Source organism: Alligator mississippiensis, chromosome 3, assembly GCF_030867095.1.
Source record: "Alligator mississippiensis isolate rAllMis1 chromosome 3, rAllMis1, whole genome shotgun sequence".
Lineage (NCBI taxonomy): Eukaryota > Metazoa > Chordata > Crocodylia > Alligatoridae > Alligator > Alligator mississippiensis.
Window position 1 is genome coordinate 32,810,916 of NC_081826.1, and position 16,239 is coordinate 32,827,154.

The 16,239-nt window shown below is 43.9% G+C and overlaps 1 protein-coding gene across 1 annotated transcript in view; it reads left to right on the forward strand.

The window, feature by feature from the left end:
- The first annotated feature begins 629 nt into the window (after positions 1 to 629).
- ANGPT1 (angiopoietin 1) overlaps positions 630 to 16,239 on the forward strand; it is a 267,589-nt gene continuing 251,979 nt past the window's right edge. The window contains exon 1 of the mRNA XM_014611618.3: positions 630 to 1,263. Within this exon, the coding sequence (XP_014467104.1) occupies positions 967 to 1,263 (297 nt within the window). The 5' untranslated portion in view covers positions 630 to 966. The remainder of the gene's footprint in view (positions 1,264 to 16,239) is intronic.

A 16,239-nucleotide genomic window follows, 5' to 3' on the forward strand; every position in this document is an offset into this window, starting at 1 on the left:
CACAGCTAAGTATTTATTTGTCAATTAGGTATATTCATTTATTAATTGAACTTACGGAATTACTCCTCTTCCAAATAACACTTTTTGAAAGTTATATGGTTATGTGAGAAACTATAAAACCTGCTCAAAAACATAATTGTCTAAGAGAATGGAGCAAAAGTGTACGGGGGAGGGGAGGGGATTAAATGTTCACTTTTTCTATAGTGTCATTCTTCTGACTTAGTGTTCTCTAATAGAAAGATGCAGTCAGATAGCTAGTACTTATTTTTATTTTCAGTGCCTTGGATGTTTACGGAGGGATTACAACAAACTTCTACACTTTATCTACATTTTAATAGGTCAGTGTGAACATAGGAAGTATATTAAGGTGGACTGCACTACTTATTAAACTTACACGAGCTTGTCAAAAACCTTCAGCAGTTTGTATGCAATAGAGGCTGGACGGGCATACATGTCTGAGGTCATGCATCCAGCCAGTTTGTAAGACGATCCTTCTGTGCTGAGCCATCAGCCATCCTTAGTATAGGGGCGCACTCATACACACATTCCTGTCAAGTCATCTTGTGAAAGGCTGCCTGCTTCCAGCTTGGCTTGAAAGTGCAACCTTAATAAAACTCACTGAGGTCTGAGAGAAAATAGCAGTTCTGCAGCAGATAGTGTAGGGGAAAGAGACTGGGATATGCATATGCAGCTGACTAAAGCAGGCTACATGCTGGACTGTAACAGAGAGGAAACAATAAATCCTGGCTACTATGCAATAAATATTCCCAATTTTAACTAAGGAAGCTTTCATTATAGTGAAATAAAAAAAAATCCCAAAAAATTTTAGCCAAAGCTGTTATTTAATACTTTCCTCCAGTCCTTTTCCCAAAGATTTTTTTTTCCCAATAAAATAAAGAACAAACTTAAAAGAAAGAGGAGGGAAAAGTTTCTGTAAAAGTAGGAGAGGAGAGTGATAGTGATAACATGACAATTTTCCTTTCCTTTGCTTTCCTGGTTGCTCTTCTGACTCACATAGGGTGCAGTAACCAACGTCGGGGTCCTGATTCCAGTGGGAGAAGATATAATCGGATTCAGCATGGGCAGTGCACCTATACTTTCATTCTTCCAGAACAAGATGGGAACTGTCGTGAAAGCACGACAGATCAGTACAACACAAATGCTCTTCAGAGAGATGCTCCTCACGTGGAACAGGATTTCTCTTCCCAGAAACTGCAACATCTGGAACATGTGATGGAAAATTACACTCAGTGGCTACAAAAAGTAAGTGTTTCTCTTTCATCTTTTTACTGAACTGAATCTTTGTTGCTTGTGCTGTTCATGGTTTGCAAGGGTTTCTATGAGAACTGAGATAACACGGGTTTCTCTATTTTCTAAGTATGCATGATGAGAAAGGTTGCAGTTAGAGTACACCCTTTTCAGGGGATTTGCTCTTGGGAACAAAAATTTCTCCATATTGCTGGAAGATGTATCTTTTAAAAGCTTGATCCCTAGAGGCCACTTCTGTGTTGAGAACCGAAGACTATAATAATAATCCTTCAGAGGCTTCTAACGATAGAACTCTTTATTAAGTGTTCTTATAATCCCTATTTATACTTCTGGGCTTTAGATCAAATGTTGTGAAGGATACCTGCTGTTGTGACAGCAAAAGTATTTTCAATGTGTAAGTATAAAGCTGAAGGTAATATCAGCAGAATTTTATTATTCTACCAATAAACAGATTCTGTAGTCCTGCAACATTCTGCTAAATACTAGAAAGAAAAATACAATATTGTTAAAGGAATCAAAGCAACATGACTTAAATGTAAAAGTTACATTTGGCACAAAATGGTATTCTTTATACTGGCATATGTAAAATAGATGATACTGGAGATATCGTAGGAGCTTTTTGAAGTAAGAGAATAAGAACACATTAGTATTTTAGTAAATTTGGGCTACAATTTTAAACCTTCCAATGAACTTTTAACATTTAAGGTATGACATGGGGCATGATACTAGAAAGATATATATGTAAGTAACTTTACTCATGCAAGTATTTCTATTGACTTCTGAAGGACTACCCATGGAAGTAAATCTAGAAACAAAAGCCTTCCCAGAATTCAAGCTTTAGCTTCTTTAAATAAAAATGTTAATGGCTCCACACAGCTGACAATTGCATCCTAAAACCATTTCCTCTGTTGATTGTGGATGTGCAAATATGACTGCTGTCACACTGGCACAGTGACCTGTTTCAGTCAGCATTACTCTGTCAAGACAAAATTGTTCACTTAACAAGATGCTTAAGCAGACAAAAATGCACTAGAAAAAGTTTCAAACTGTGTTGTATTCCATGAATGACATGCTTGAGCAGCAATACAGTTTCACATTTAGAATGAACTCCAGATATTCAATAACAGTGCAAATACAATTCTAAGTTAAGCAGACTAATTGAAATGCAGTTGTTGATTGCTACATCATTTCTATTTGACATTGGTCTCAGACACATTTGTTACCTTTTCTGTATTTAATCTGTATTTTTTCTTTTCAGTTTTAACTGTGTGTGTGGTGCTAGAGATGAAAAGGGTGATCTTATATACAATAATCATGTGACTCAACAGAATATCACAAGATATACCCAGATATGCAACTTTCTCTCTTTATTTCAACTATATATATATAATTATTTATTTGAACTGTGCTTAGAGTGCTTAAATAAGACAAAAAATTTGAAATGGAGGAATGTTTTTCTTCCTAAAGGGTAAAATTCATGGCCAGTTATAGGACTATCCCTTTAGTCTTTCAAAGCAAGCACTATGTTCATATATTCATGCTTTTACTTGAGCAAATTGCCTGCTGAATCATTCTGACGGGATTGTTACTTATTCTGCTTTTGTCCACTAGGGACTGAACTAAGATCATTGTTTCATTTGAGAATAGAACAAGAAGAAAAATGAGTCTCTAGAGCTTTAAAGTGAATTAGAGCTAGTCCTCACACTTTAGGGGAGATGGATGAAGAGATAGCTAAAGTAACTGTTATTTTTGAAGTCTGTACTCTGCTGCAGAGATTGTTCTGCTCTAGGCAGAACCCCTCCTCCTTCCCAAAGACAGTTTACATAAAACTAGCAAATAGCAATCAGCATGTATTACCATGTGTCAGTTTTCCCCAGAATGAAAGGACTTGGTTCTCAGTGTGAAGGGGTATGACTCACAGTGAGCAAATGAGTCTAACTTGACTGCATCATTATATACCTAAATATTTAATTTGCTTTACTGCCATCATTACAGAACCTTAGAGGAATAACTGATCTCCTATAACTATCCAATAACAATCTCCAATAACTATCTTTCAAAAGAAAGATAATGTTTAATTGAAGTAAATAGATATTTCAGATATTTAATGCCCTATTCTATGTATGGATTTCCCCCCAGAAATTATAATGTTGGGTGTAGGTAATAATATACTTTTTGTACAACATTTGTACACCTGCTATGAACAGGATAATTGAGAAATAGTACTAGTTAAAGTCTATAACCCAAATCATGCAGTGTGCAATCATGCTATTATAACAATAATTATAAATTGTATTTAGCATTTATACTTGGACTAAAGAGGACATTCATTCATTATCCTAAAAACTAATAGATGTAATTTGTCAAAATTGTATATTGTCATGTTTACCAGAATATGTTGTCTTTAAACATATATTCCAAGAATGACATGCCTTACAAATGCGTTCTTGCTCATTTTGCAAGAGATTCCTAACAATGCTAATGTAAAGGGAATTCAAATATATGTTTAATTTGATTTGTAAGCTGTTGTGGTAAAACTTTTGGGTCAACATAGCAAAGAGAACTATTTTGATCTTTTGTTAAACTAGCAGACTTGTGAAACAATAATAAATCTTAAAGAAAGAAAAAAAACAAACCCTAAACCTCTCCTGGGGTAGGGGAGAGCGGCTTTTTGCCATGCACTGCCAGTTTGATTTTAGATAAAAATTCCCTTGCTTGAGTAGCTGAGTACAGGCAATTAAATTTCAGCATTGTCCAATGGCATTTACATATCTATTGTTAGTGTTACTGTGATTGGTTGGCAAACCAAGAACATAGCAAAATGCTCTCCATAGAAACTACCAAAAAGATGACTTGGTAAACATTTTCAGAGGGTTTCCTAGAACTGTTTATTTTAATACTGGATATCTTTCCCCATTCTTTAAGATCTGGTTTCATTTCTGCAATATGTTTATGCAAATAATTCAAAATAAACTGTGCATTTAATTTTGTGACTTGCAGTAACTGACTGGCACACTTGATATTTAATTATACAGTGTTTAATTGAAGTATATACGTTTTATCCAAAAGGATTCATGTATGATTTTATCTTGGCAACCTAGTTATTGTAGTCAAATAGTATTAACTTAGGGTATCAATGAAATATGAATAGCTACACACAATTGAAAGTATTGTATCCATTGAGCACTCATTTTATTTTATAGTGGTAGTAAGTGTAAATAGATGAAGCTTAGCTCCTAAATGAACTATATGCTAGTCACTCTTTTCTCTTTCTTCCTTAAACAGCTAAGCTATATCATAGTATGTTAAACTCTGTTCTTAAGAACTATACATCAGAAAATTATAACCACAAACCCTTGTCGTAAAATATGATCCATCATCTTTTAACTTGCTAAACATCCAAGTTAGGATTTTTCCTTTATTGATTACACTACTGATCCCTGCATCACATGCTGGGAGCTTCAGCTGTCATTGCTTACAGGCTGATGTGTTAGTGCTGTTACCAGCTATAGTGGGGGCTATAAAGGATGCTGCACTTGGGTCCCGGTGAATAACTGAAGGGGTGGGAGTAGCTGTCCAGGGAAAAAGGACAAAGAAACAAAGGTCTCAAGTTGCAGCAAGAGAACTTAGCTTAGACACTAGGAAGAATTTTCTCCTTGTGAAAGTGGTTAAGCATTGGAGCAGGCTACATAAAGCAATTGTAGAATCTCCATCCTTGAACATTTTAAGACCAGGTTAGATGAACACTTGCCTGGGATGGTTTAGATAGGGATGATCCTGCCTTAAGCAAAGGGTTGGACTAGATGACTCCTGAGATCCCATTCAGCCCCACTTTACTATGATTCTATTTCTATCTAAGGACATAGGTATGTGCAAGTATAAGGTCACCTCCTAGAGATTAAAAGGTTTGTTCATGTGAATAGTGGCTCCTATTTCAATGGGAGTGCAATGCAGGTGAGTAATAGTTACATGCCTAAATGGTTGTAAGCTCAGACCTTAAAAGTTCTCAGCTTGGGTCCTGCATCTGAAGTGACTGAATTTGTACTGAAGTGGCTGAATTGATTCATACTGGGTGCATCTACATATGCTAGTAAGGCAACACAGACACAATAAACTCAGGTGCAGTTCGCTCCCGAGTTACCTGCTTTCAGGCACAATATCTACAGGTGTGCCTGGAACTACAGCCATTAGAGCCAGGGTGGAGCAGTCCTGGGCTGGCAGGATCATGAGGGTCAGCCCTGGGCTCTGGGTGGTGGTGTTGGGCAGTGGAGGGGCTGGCAGGAGCTGAGGAGCTGGTCCCTGGCTCTGTGTGTAGCAGGGAGGACTGGATGGGGCACAGGTTACCACAGTCAAGGGCTATCTGGCAGGCACCCACCATGCTGAGGCACTCTGTGCCCCAGCCAGTTGGAGAGCAGCACATGGCTTTCCAATCACTGCATGATGCAGAGCCTCTATGATGAAGCACCCTGTACCCCAAGCAGCCACTCTCTGACTGGCTGGCGTGCAGTATGCCTCATGATGGGGGAGCAGCCAGACCAGGGCTGCCAGCTCCCCAGTCTCTGTGTACCTCAGTGCAGGGGCTCCACTGTGGAGCCCCCACACTGAGGCACGTGGAGCCTCCATGCTGAGGCACACTGCACCCCAGGCAGCCATGGATCAACTAGCTGGGGCACAGTGTGTCTTGAGACAGGGGAGCAGCCAGTCCAGGGCTGCCTGCTCCCCTGTCTCCAGGCATACTGCAACACAGCTGGCCATGGAGTGTCTGGCTGGGGCCCAGGGTGCCTCAGCACAGGGGCTCTGCAATGCACAGAAATGGGGGAGCAGGCAGCCATGAGCTGCCTTGTCCTCTGTCTCCACATTTGCTCCAGCACACTTCATTTTGGCATGCATCCATAGATGCATCACAAGCAGGCCCAAGGAGGTGATCTTCCCCCTCTATGCGACATTGGTCAGGCTGCAGTTGCAGTACTGTGTCCAGTTCTGGGCGCTGCACTTCAGGAGGGATGTGGATAGAATCGAGGCGGTCCAGAGGGGGGCCACTCGCATGATCAGGGGCAGCAGGGCAGGCCCTATGAGGAGAGGCTATGAGACCTGAACCTGTTCAGCTTTCACAAGAGAAGGCTGAGAGGGGATCTGGTGGCTGCCTATAAGCTTGCCAAGGAGGACCAGCAGGCAATGGGAGAGTCCCTGTTTCCCCGAACACTACCGGGAGTAACAAGGAACAACAGCCACAAGCTGACTGAGAGTAGTTTCAGGTTAGACATCAGGAGACACTACTTCACAGTCAGGGTGGCTAGGATCTGGAACCAACTTCCAAGGGAAATGGTGCTCGCCCCTACCCTGGGGGTCTTCAAAAGGAGGCTAGACAACCACCTAGCCAGGGTCTTTTGATCCCAGCATCCTTTCCTGCCCATGGCAGGGGATCGGACTTGATGATCTGCTCAGGTCCCTTCCAACCCTACCAACTATGAAACTACTACGCTTTGCACTACTTTTTTCTTCTGGGTTTTTTTTTTTTTTGCTACAAGGAAATCCTGGTAGCAAATTTTGCCCAGCACTGTAAATTAGCAGTGCCATGCACAGTTTAACATGCAACATGTGAAGTTTGTGATGCCACAAACTGCATGTGCCTGCATGTCTGTATCGGGCCATAAGGTGAAATATTGACTCAGTTGAAGGTTAGAAGTCAGTGGGTGAGAGACAGGCTGAGGGGGGGGGGAAGAAGGGGGATGAATGTAGCCGTTAAATAGTGGAGAGGTACCTGGGGAGTCAGATGTCAGGCAGGTTATAATGTGTCATAAACCCAATGTCTATATTTTCCAATGTCACCCTTCTCCACCAACCCAGCCTGTCTCTCACCCACTGACTCCTCAATTTACATCTTCACTGACTGCCTATCTTGTATGCATATCAGCTCAGCCTCTGGCTTCTTTACTTTTCATTCCATCCAGGAAGAGCGCACACCAACTGCAGAAACTTCCTCAGCCTGACAAAGGGCTTTTAAACCCAAAAGTTTGCTTAATTTTTTTTCCCAACTATTTAAGTTGGTCTAGTAAAAGATATCAAATTCACCCAAAGAACCTTGTCTGCCTGTATCCTTAGACCAACACCACTACAACCTATACCCTTATAACCACTAGAGATACTCTGAGGTACCCATAAGAAAGACATGGGACCTCAAACATGGAAATGTATAAGAACTGATGTAAGTGTAGGAGATTATCTATTTGGCAATTAAAAAAAATAAAAGTAGAAGAATCAGAAATGGAATTGAAGCCACACTTTCTTCTTCTTTCTTTTTTTAATCATATTTCCTAGCAAATGACCTTTAAAATATTCCCAGGCTTGGATAGAATTTTTTAAATCATAATGTGCCGTAAAATCTGTGTTTATTTTATTTTCATATATAAGAGCAGTTGTTAGAAATTTAATTTATTAGTCATCAAATTTGTCACAGAAATGTCCTGCCAGCATTCTCTGGGAGATGTCACTTGCCTTAGGGCACTGTTATATTCCTTAAAATCAAATTCAGATGTAACAGGAGCCATATGTTGCTATTTCATAGGTGCTGAGTATTCACTGTTGTAACTGACTCTTGGAGGCTTTGTGGACCTTGGAAAAATAAATAGTATTTTGGGAAATGGCTGGGACTAAGAAGGGAACTTAGTCCTGACATAATGTCATCTGTGATCTTAGGCAAGCCATGATCTTTCAACTCTCTATACTTCCCCACCTCTCTAAACTACCCCAAAGTAGGTATAATAATACTTTCCTACCTCACAAGGATTGAACAACTTGGTTCATGAATGATTTTAAGGCCTTTGAGAATTTCAGGTGACAGGAGGTATTGTTATGTGATAAAAATATTCTTACCGTTTACTGAATATGACCATGTGAAATTCAGAACTGGGGGTAGGGGAGGGGGGGATGGATAATAATTTTAAAACTCTCTCTGCTATAAACATATAATTAAAATAAATTATCTCATTGTGTAATGCTGAGTCCAATTGTAAACATTTTACAGGTAAATGTTGATGAACATTTGATTAACAAAGGTTAAGCAGAAGGAGCAGACTTCAACCTTCCTGAGTATCTACACATTATTGTGCTGCTACCTGCTTATGTAGCTGTGATAGAAATAGAACAGGACTTTAGCTTTGCAATGTTTAGGATCACCACCATTTTGAAAATGCCACTTTCTCAAAGCAGCTTCTCTCAAAGTTTTGAGTATATCTGTCATCTGCATGTGATTGGGGCTGACCTATGTCCTTTACTAAAGATAATTCCTAGAACATATCTGAAGAACCTTGTTATATTTGCCACAGCAGTTACTGCTCAGGATGGCTAAATATATTTCTCTATGATAAGAAACAAAGACACTAGTAAATAGAGACTTGCACAAGCTTTTGATCATTATAATTCTTGGTAGTGTCAAGAACCTGACCCACAGGAGCAACAGCATAAGCCAGGGGTTGTCAACCAGGGGTACATGTACCTCTTGGGGTACTTTGAAAGGTCCCAGGGGGTACGTGGGGGTGGGCAAGGACAGAGCGCTGCCACTCTGTGCTGCTGCCTCACAGGAACAGGTCCAGGGAGGGGTGAAAGCAGAGCCACACATGCTGTGCTGCCGCCGCTTCATCACTAGCCATGCCCTCACTCCTCGTCTGGCTGCTTACCACCCTACCTCGGGCTTGGCATCCAGCTGCTCACCACCCCCCACTCCTGCTTGTCATCCAACCACACATCACCCTCTCTCCCCCGCCCCCCCCCCGGGGTACACTTATTAAAAAGGGGGCTGCAGGGGGCATACTTATTTTAAAAGTTTGAAAACCCCTGGCATAAGCATTTAAAACAGGCAGCTTTGGAGCTTAAGTCTTCCCAGTAGCATAAGGTTTTTTCCCTCATTTTTAAAGTGGGTGAAAAGTTGATCAGAAAAAAGGAAATAAGGGGGGGGAAAAACCTCTTAGGAGGGTTTTCTTATGAAACATTCTGTACTTTAAAGTAAGGTTTTTCTTGTGTAACCACATGTACAGATTTTAGGAAGTCTTATGAAATACCAAGTAGGGAGTCATGTTTACATAAGGATCTTGGGTGCATTAGAACAAAAATACCATAGTTCTTGCATATTTACACTCTATTTTCTTTATTATTGTTGCATATGATTCACATTTTGCTAAGATAATAGTGGCCTGTTCAAAACAATCTATAGTTCAAAACATAACAAGGATGGATAAAGCACACACCATATTTTAAAAAGAGAATTAAGGCATTGCAAAAATGAGTACCGTGAAATATATACAGGCAGTCCTCAACTTACAATGTTTTGAGTTACAACGTTTTGCACTTACAACATTTATAAATTGACACCCTGTTTCAACTTCATGATGCCAGTTTCGACTTCACAATGCTTGATCCAATGTGATGCCATGCCAACGAACAAGTTCGCTTTGTCACTTATCTCCCTGGAGATCATCTGTCCAAATTTCCTTCGACATTTTCTTTAAGAAAATAGACAAGACTCCAGAAAAACCTGAAGCCAAGACTTCCGAGAGGACTCCAGCCAAGAACCCTTCAGAAAGTCCAGCCAAGAGCCTTTCAAAAAGTCCAGCAAAGTCACCTCAAAGAAGTCCTTCCAAATCAAAATTATTGCTATTTACAATATAAATACATTAATGTAGCTATATTACTCATCTATAATTGATGGAGTACAAAATTCTGAGGTATTTGTGGTGAAAATAGGGTATCAGGCCTTGGTTCAGGAATCAATCCCCCATTTATAACATTGTTTCTTATGAGAAAATTGGTTCTGAGTTACAACGTTTCAACTTTAGACTCAGTTTTCAGGAACCAATTGTGTTGTAAGTCCAAGGACTGCCTGTACAGTAACAGTAACAGTCTCTCCTAGACACGTTTGAGCATTTGGAGCACTTATACATGTGCTCCAGGAGGCAGGTGGAGTGGGGAGGAGGGGTGCTTTAATTAGAGCAGTTCCAAGAGCTATTGCAATTAAAGTGCCTGGGGTATCACATGTACCAGCATTCCTGCACTGAAAAAGGGTGGCATGGGTACTTTAAAGATCATTGAATGAGCTTCATTTAAAGTGCCTCCACTGCCATTTTTCAGTGTGGGGATGCTGATACACGTGATGCTAGAGTCTGCTAGCAATTACCATGCTCCAGCAGACTTGATTCATCTAGTCCACTTCAATGTGTTGTGATTATAGCTGCTCAGAGCAGCCTCACTGCATGTGTATAGGCACCCACAGTGTCTGAATAATCTGAGGAAGACACTGAAATGAGGAAAGAGGTCCTTCTAGAATAATATATGAGTCTTTGTTGCATTGGGAGATAACTGTTTCAGTGAGATGCTTCAAAAGCTCTAAATAGATTTCTCATGGCATTAATATAGCAAATAACCTTTCTTGTAAGGGATGGATGTATGAAAAGTCCAGATATGGATTTTATGGCTGTGCAAAGCTTTGGGTGCTGATTCGATTTGAAGTAGATTCGGCCTGATTCGGCATCCGAATCCCCAAATCCAAATCAAATCAGGAAACCAATAAAAAGGTCCAAATTGATTTGAAGCTCTCCAAATCAATGCAGAAAAGATTTGGAGAGCTTCAGAGATTCAGGCAGTCCCCACTCGCTGCCACAGGGAGCTGGACAAGGACTCTGTGCTGGTAAGTAGGGGGTGGGGGAGGGGAGGCTGGAGGCAGGAGGGGACCTTGGGGGTATCCCCATCCCCTTCCTGCTCCCCCAGCTCCCCTGAGTGCCCCCTGACCCTCTCCCACTCTCCCAGCCTGCCTCCTACCCCCCATAGCTGCCCCTCCTGGCCCCAGCCTCCTGGCTTCTTAAAAAACAAAAAACAAAAAAAGCCCCCTGTCACTGGCTGTTGCCAGGCCAGGGGGCAAGCTCCACTGCCCCTTGCAGCCCCATGCTGCATAGGGGGCTCTGCCACAAGCCTCCCCAACCCACCCCACACTCTCCCAGCCCTGCTTCATGGCTGCCTTGCCCAGCCCCAGCTCCCGGTTCTTTAAAAAAAATTAAAAAAAACCCCACTCACCAGCTGCTGCAGTGGCCTCAGGGATTCTGGGGGCTTGTGGCAGAGCTCCCCATGTGGCACAGGGCAGTGGGGTACAGTGGGAATCACCCCCCACCTAGCAGGAGCCAGTGAGTTGGGGCTTTTTTTATTTATTTTTTTTAAGTGCCAGGAGCTGGGGCCAAGCAGGGCAGCCATTGATGTGACTGGGAGAGCAGGCAGGGAATGGGGCCTGTCTGATTCAGAGATTCGGCTGACTCGGCAGCAGCCGAATCTCCAAATTAGATTTGACCTAATTGATTCAGGATTCAAATCACCAAATCAAATCACTGTCCTCTGAATCAGACGAATTCAAGTATGAAGTGAATACTAGCTGCTTCACACAGGCCTAATGGATTGTACTTGGAAGAATATCTGATCTAAATTCTGTACCAAGCCTCTTTAAAACAGGCTGAGCCAAATGTCTGGAAGAACTCCTATTCCTCACATGCCCCTTCTCTAAAACACTTACCTAGATGATAGGGGTTGCAGGGCAAAAATCTGCTTCTGAATATTGTGGTGAAAATATCTCTCTCTACCTTTTTATACAAACTTAACTTTTGTCAATTGGTTGTGGTCTTGGCATGGATTCTTTGACTCAGAAATGTAAACAGAGAGCTGTTAGTAAGATGAGATCTTTGCATGTAGTATTTGCATTAATTCTATGTGTCCTAGTTCTCTTTATATGATCCTTCTGTGCTGCCCATGAATAAGCAATGTGCTATGAGTGTGGCCCATTGCATACTGCATTTGGGAGCAAGAACTCTAATATTTTATGGAAAAAATACTGAAACCTTGTGCTTCAAATATTCCTGAATATGCTATTGTTTGTGTGGAGCTTTGGTCATGTCCCAGATGAAGTAGATTTTGTTGTAGAACCCTTGAGCACCTATACATGTGCTAGACGTCTGCTGCAATGCATGCTAATTAGTACGTGTTGGAGCAGACAGATTTATCAAGTCTGCTGGTGCATGCCAGATTTATCAAGTCTGTTGGTGCGTGCCAATTAGCATGCTCCAACAGCCTCCGCGTCACATGTATTCAGTATCCCTTTGCTTCAAAATGGCAGCAGGGACGCTTTAACATAAGCTCTAATTAAAGCATCCCCCCGCCCCCCCACCTTGGAGCACATGTAAAGATGTCTCTTGTGATTTGCACTTTTAAGAAACAGCTTGACAAAATGCAAACAGTTTCTCACAGTACAAAACATAAGTTTCATAGTTTCATAGTAGCTAGGGTCAGGAGGAACCTGAACAGATCATCTAGCCTGACCCCCTGCCACAGGCAGGAATGAATGCTGGGTTCACAAGACTCCAGACAGGTGATCATCCAACCTCCTCTTGAATTTGCCCAAGGTAGGGGCGAGGACCACTTCCCTAGGAAGCTGGTTCCAGATTTTGGTCACCCTAACTGTAAAATATTGCCTTCTGATCTCTAACCTAAACCTATTCTCCATCAGCTTATTACCATTGTTCTCCATCACCCCAGGTGGTGATGGGGAGAAAAGGGCTCTACCTATTTGCTGTTGATCTCCCCTGATGAGTTTGTAGGCAGCCACCAGGTCCCCCCTCAGCCTCCTCTTCCTGAGGCTGAACAGGTTCAGGTCCCTCAGTCTCTCCTCGTAGGGCCTGTCCTGCTGCCCCTCACCAAATGGGTGGCCCTACTCTGAACCCTCTCCAGACTGGCCACATCCTTTTTGAAGTGCGGCGCCCAGGACTGGATGCAGTACTCCAACTGCGGCCTGACCAAAGTTGCATAAAGGGGGAGTTTTTTTCTCTTTGCTTTTTATTTGTTGAAAAGAGCCTCTGTCATTTGTCCTTTATAAAAAAGAAAACTTGTATTTTTAAAATTGATGTTTGAGACATCTTTTTGCAGGATTAACCTGTGGGAAAGAGTGAAAATTTTGATTCACAGAACTGTCTTTTGAGCATATATTCCATCAAGGTTCAACCCCATTGGCTCTGTGAACCAAAGAGGAAACATAGGCTGTGGACCCACACTCTTTTGTACCGCTACAAAGTACTGAGACACTTTATTTTTGTAGAGCTACAAAGTGCTTTGGGGGTGTGCACATGTGCACAATCTTGTGGCTGGGTTACTAGAAATTCAAAAGTATGCTGTCCAGCCAGGAGGCTCTCCAGCCATGGGGCTTCTCTTTGCTCCCCAAGGGAACCTGTCAATGAGCTGGATCACTGACAGCCTACCTCCTCCCTTACTGGGGAAGTGGGACAGGCTGTCAATGACCAGCTGGCAAGTCTCACTGGGAGTAGCAGTTGTCCAAGAGCGCCATTTGCTGTCTATTTCTGGGGTGGGTGGATGGGGGTAGCTGGAAAGGTGAGGAGCTCTTGGGGTAGGTGCCTTGATTGCAGCTAGTGTGGCAGGAGAAATGGCAAGAGCGCAAGCTGTTTCAGAACTGCTTTGTTGAATAACTTAGAGGGAGGGAGAGTAGAACGCTCTGCGATGCTGGGGGTCTGAAAGATGCCCTATAATGAAACTTGTAACTGTTTGAAATAGGAACTACTTTGTGGTGGTTCTGCCATTCTTGTAGCACTAAAAACAGCCTGAGCCTGTGGACATTTAGTAGTGCTACGTCAAAGGGTATATATAGCACTACACTACAAAATAAAATGCATTGAAGGCCTCGGGAGGCCACTGTCTATAGAGCAAGCTTCGTGTACTGTTTCCCCTCTGACAAATTGATAAATCCATGGAACTGTGGACATGGCGTAGAGCAGGGATCAGCAGCATTTTGGGCCCAAACACCCTAACCTCAACCCACACCTTGACTTGCTGTGCCAGGGGCAGATGGCAGGGGAGTCACGAGGGGCCCAGTCCCTGTGGCTGGTGGCAGGTGCACGCACATTCCAGGTGGACAGCAGGGAAGGGGCTGGGGTTACACTGCCCTGGCTTCTTCCCCGCCACGTGCCCTGAGGTGTGCGTGCAGCCACAACCACCATATTGCTGGTGAAGGGCTCGGCCCCAGTGCAGCTGTATGAAGCCTGCCTGCTGCAGCTGCCCAGAGCCTGAGCCAGCTGTGATAGGTAGCCAGGCAGCTTCAAACAGCTTCACATGGGTCCAGTCCCCATCCAGGCTGAGTAGCAGTTGTGGCTGCACGTGCGCCTTGGGACGCACATCAGGGAAGTTGCCAGGGTTGTACTGCCCCAGGCCCCATCCCTGCCATGTGTCCCAAGCTGCATGTGCAGCCACCTCCACCATGGAGCTGGTGTTGTGGCTCCAGACTCTGGTGCAGCTATTTGCAGCCTCCCGGCTGTCTACCACAGCCAGCCTAGGCTCTGGGCAGTTGCTGCCTGCCATGGAGCCTTGGTTGCTTGCCGCAGGGCTTGCAGCCTTCCAGCTGCCTGCTGCAAGCAGCCCAGGCTCCATGGCCAGCAACAGCTTCCCAGAGCCTAAGTTGGCTGCGGTGTGCCAAGCAAAATGGCCTTGCCTGCCACGCACTGGCATGTATGCTGGGGTTTGCTGACTCCTGGTCTAGAAGGTACCACTATATGAGGAGAAGAACCTACCCAAGATAGTTTGTTCCTTCCTGATGGCTTTAAGTTTTTGTTCTGAATAGCCTGATTCATAGATTCATAGATGTTAGGGGCTGGAAGGGACTTCTCAAGATCATCAGGTCCAGCCCCCTGCACTTGGACATGAAAGATTGCTGGGGTCAGATAACCCCAGCAAAGTGATCATCCAGATTTTTTTTTAAGATTATCCGGAGTAGGTAATTGTGCCACCTTTCGGGGAGTCTATTCCAAACCCTGGACACTCAAGTTGTAAAAAAGTTTTTCCTTATGTCTACTCTAAATGGATCGCTAGCAATGTATGATCATTACTCTTACTCTTCTCCTGGGGAGCCCTTGTAAACAGTTGTTCTCCCAGTCCCTGATGTGAACCCCTTATCTAATATTATAAAAGCCCTAGTCTGTCTGTCCGTAATGCTTTATTTGCACTCTGATTGGTTGTCTCGGCAGCCAGTCAGAATGCTCCAACAGACAGAGACACACGGCAGAGTGCGGCCATGACGGTGGAGACTGAGGGGCCAGAGTGGGGTGAGCCAGGCCAGCAGTACTGGCTTCCCCTTCACCCCCTAGCCCTGCTCCTTGGAGGCAGAAGGGGATAGTGGGAACCGGAGTGCTGCCATGATGGAGGGGATGGAGCAGAGGGGTGAGCACTGGCCTTGCCCCCCAACCCCACCTTGCTCCTCAGAGGTGGCAGCGCAGTGCTGGCCTTGCCCTCTGCCACACGGTGGAGCACCACCATGACAGTGGGGACTGAGGAGCCACAGTAGGGGGATGAGGCCAGAGGCACTGGCCTTGCTTTTTGGAGCCAGGGGCCAGAGTGGGCCCCTCCTCAACAACAGCCAGCAGAGAGGGGGAGGCAGTGGGAATGGAGTGGAGGGAGGGAGGGAGGGAGGGAAGAGAAGGGGGGTTTACTGGTGGCAGTGTGCGACCACCACTCACCATCTACCAACTGCCACTGCGTGCATTCTCCCCTCCTCCCTCCAGCCCTGCCTGGGGATGCAGGAGGTCAGGGGTGTGCATGGGTCTGCACCCAAGGCAGCAGGGGGAAATTGGACCCAAAACAACTGGGAGAGGGGGGAAGAAGCTCAGGCTCAAAGTGGCAGGCAGGGAAGGGAGGGAAACAAGACCCCGACCCGAGACCATGGGTGAGGGGCGACGCAGAGCTCCATCCCTGCCCTGTCATGCTTGATGGGAAAATTACTAGTATACTTATAGGATGTCACCAAGTCCCCTCTGAGTCTTCTCTTTTCCAGGTTGAACAGACTCAAGTCCCTCAGCCTCTCATCGTGTGGCCTATTCTCCAAACCTCTAATCATAGAGGGGGCTTCTGGTCTCTAGCAGGTTCTGAAAAAAGCTTCTTTTTTGC